Source organism: Myotis lucifugus, unplaced genomic scaffold, assembly GCF_000147115.1.
Source record: "Myotis lucifugus unplaced genomic scaffold, Myoluc2.0 scaffold_548, whole genome shotgun sequence".
NCBI lineage: Eukaryota > Metazoa > Chordata > Mammalia > Chiroptera > Vespertilionidae > Myotis > Myotis lucifugus.
The window spans coordinates 461,102-462,643 of NW_005871596.1; the positions used below are offsets into that span (position 1 = coordinate 461,102).

At 60.6% G+C, this 1,542-nt stretch overlaps 1 protein-coding gene across 1 annotated transcript in view; it reads left to right on the forward strand.

Moving 5' to 3' along the window:
• Positions 1-1,454, forward strand: part of LOC102417470 (testis-specific Y-encoded-like protein 5) — a 28,830-nt gene extending 27,376 nt beyond the window's left edge. Inside the window, exon 2 of the mRNA XM_023745479.1 lies at positions 14-1,454. Coding sequence (XP_023601247.1) covers positions 14-1,087 — 1,074 coding nt within the window. The 3' untranslated portion in view covers positions 1,088-1,454. The remainder of the gene's footprint in view (positions 1-13) is intronic.
• The last annotated feature ends 88 nt before the right edge of the window (positions 1,455-1,542 follow it).

Here is a 1,542-nt window from a genome sequence, read left to right on the forward strand (position 1 = left end):
GGACCCTCCGCAGGGCCAGCGGCTCGGGGAGGAGCCCCCGGCGGCACAGGTGCAGGCTGGCGCGGGGTGGGGCGGCCTGGAAAGCGCCGCGCTCCAGCTCCCGGGGCCGGAGGAGGACGCCTCCCAGCTCCCGCTGGACTGCGGCCTCGCGCTGCGCGCGGCGGGGGAGCGCGGGCAGGCTGCGTCCAGGCTCGGCCTGGGGAAGGCCACGTCCCTCTCGGAGCGCCTGGCGGCGGACACTGTCTTCGTCGGAACCGTGGGAACCGTGGGGAGGCTGAGAAACGGCCCCCGCGTTCGAAATCTGCGTGGGCTCGCTGGGAAGAAGGCCCCAGGGGGGAAGCCCAAGAGGGACCCCGCTGGGGAGGATGCGTCTGTCCCAGAGGAAGAGGAACAGAAGGCGGAGAAGGATGCAGGGGCAGGGACCCCGGCGACGGACGGCAGCATGGATACGCTGGAGACGGTCCAGCAGAAGCTGGAGACCATGAACGCCCAGGCCGACAGGGCCTACCTTCGCCTCTCGCGCAAGTTTGGGCAGTTGCGGCTGCACCACTTAGAGCGCAGGAACCTGCTCATCCAGAGCGTCCCGGGCTTCTGGGGGCAGGCTTTGCAGAACCACCCCCAGCTCTCATCCTTCCTGAACAGCAAAGATAAAGAAGTGCTCAGCTACTTGAACAGCCTGGAGGTGGAAGAGCTCGGCCTCGCCAGGCTGGGCTACAAAATCAAGTTCTACTTCGAGCGCAACCCCTATTTCCAAAACAAGGTGCTCATCAAGGAATATGGGTGTGGCCCTTCAGGCCAGGTGGTGTCTCGTTCGACTCCAATCCAGTGGCTCCCGGGACACGATCTCCAGTCCCTAAGCCAGGGGAGCCCAGACAACAGCCCTAGCTTCTTCGGGTGGTTTTCAAACCACACCTCTATTGAGTCCGACAAGATTGTTGAGATTATCAATGAGGAGCTGTGGCCCAACCCCCTGCAGTACTACCTTATGAGTGAAGGGGCCCGTGGCGAGAAAGGAAAGGAGGGCAGGCAAGGCGCCGCGAAGCAGCCGGTGGAGACCCCCGAGCCTGGGGCCAAGAAACCCAAGTAATCTGCACAAGTCTCCCTACTACCTCCTGCTGGACCACAGGTGTGGGGCTGTCTGCCTTCTCTCCGTGTCGGCCTCTGTGCACTCTTTTCCCTTGGAACTCCAGTGACAAGAATATGGCACTGACGATCGTGTTCTTTTGCCTCCCCGTGGCCTTGCTTTTTTTACGTTAGTGTCACAGGTTATATGATCTCACGCCTGTTTTTTATCTGTGAGGCACACATGCTTCAGACGTGTGCTGCCTTTATCTATGTGCCTGCACCCTGTTCTTGGCTCTGGCCTTTCCTGCCCGTCTTTAACATGGACATTCACGAGGCATTCTCCACGAGGACCAAGGCACCCTTAAGCTCTGCTCCTTCAGAGCCTTTGACTGTAGCGGGCTTTGTATTCGTGGTGGCCATGCATACCATAGATGGCAAGATGGCTACTACGAAAGGAAGCTAGTGCACACGGTACTG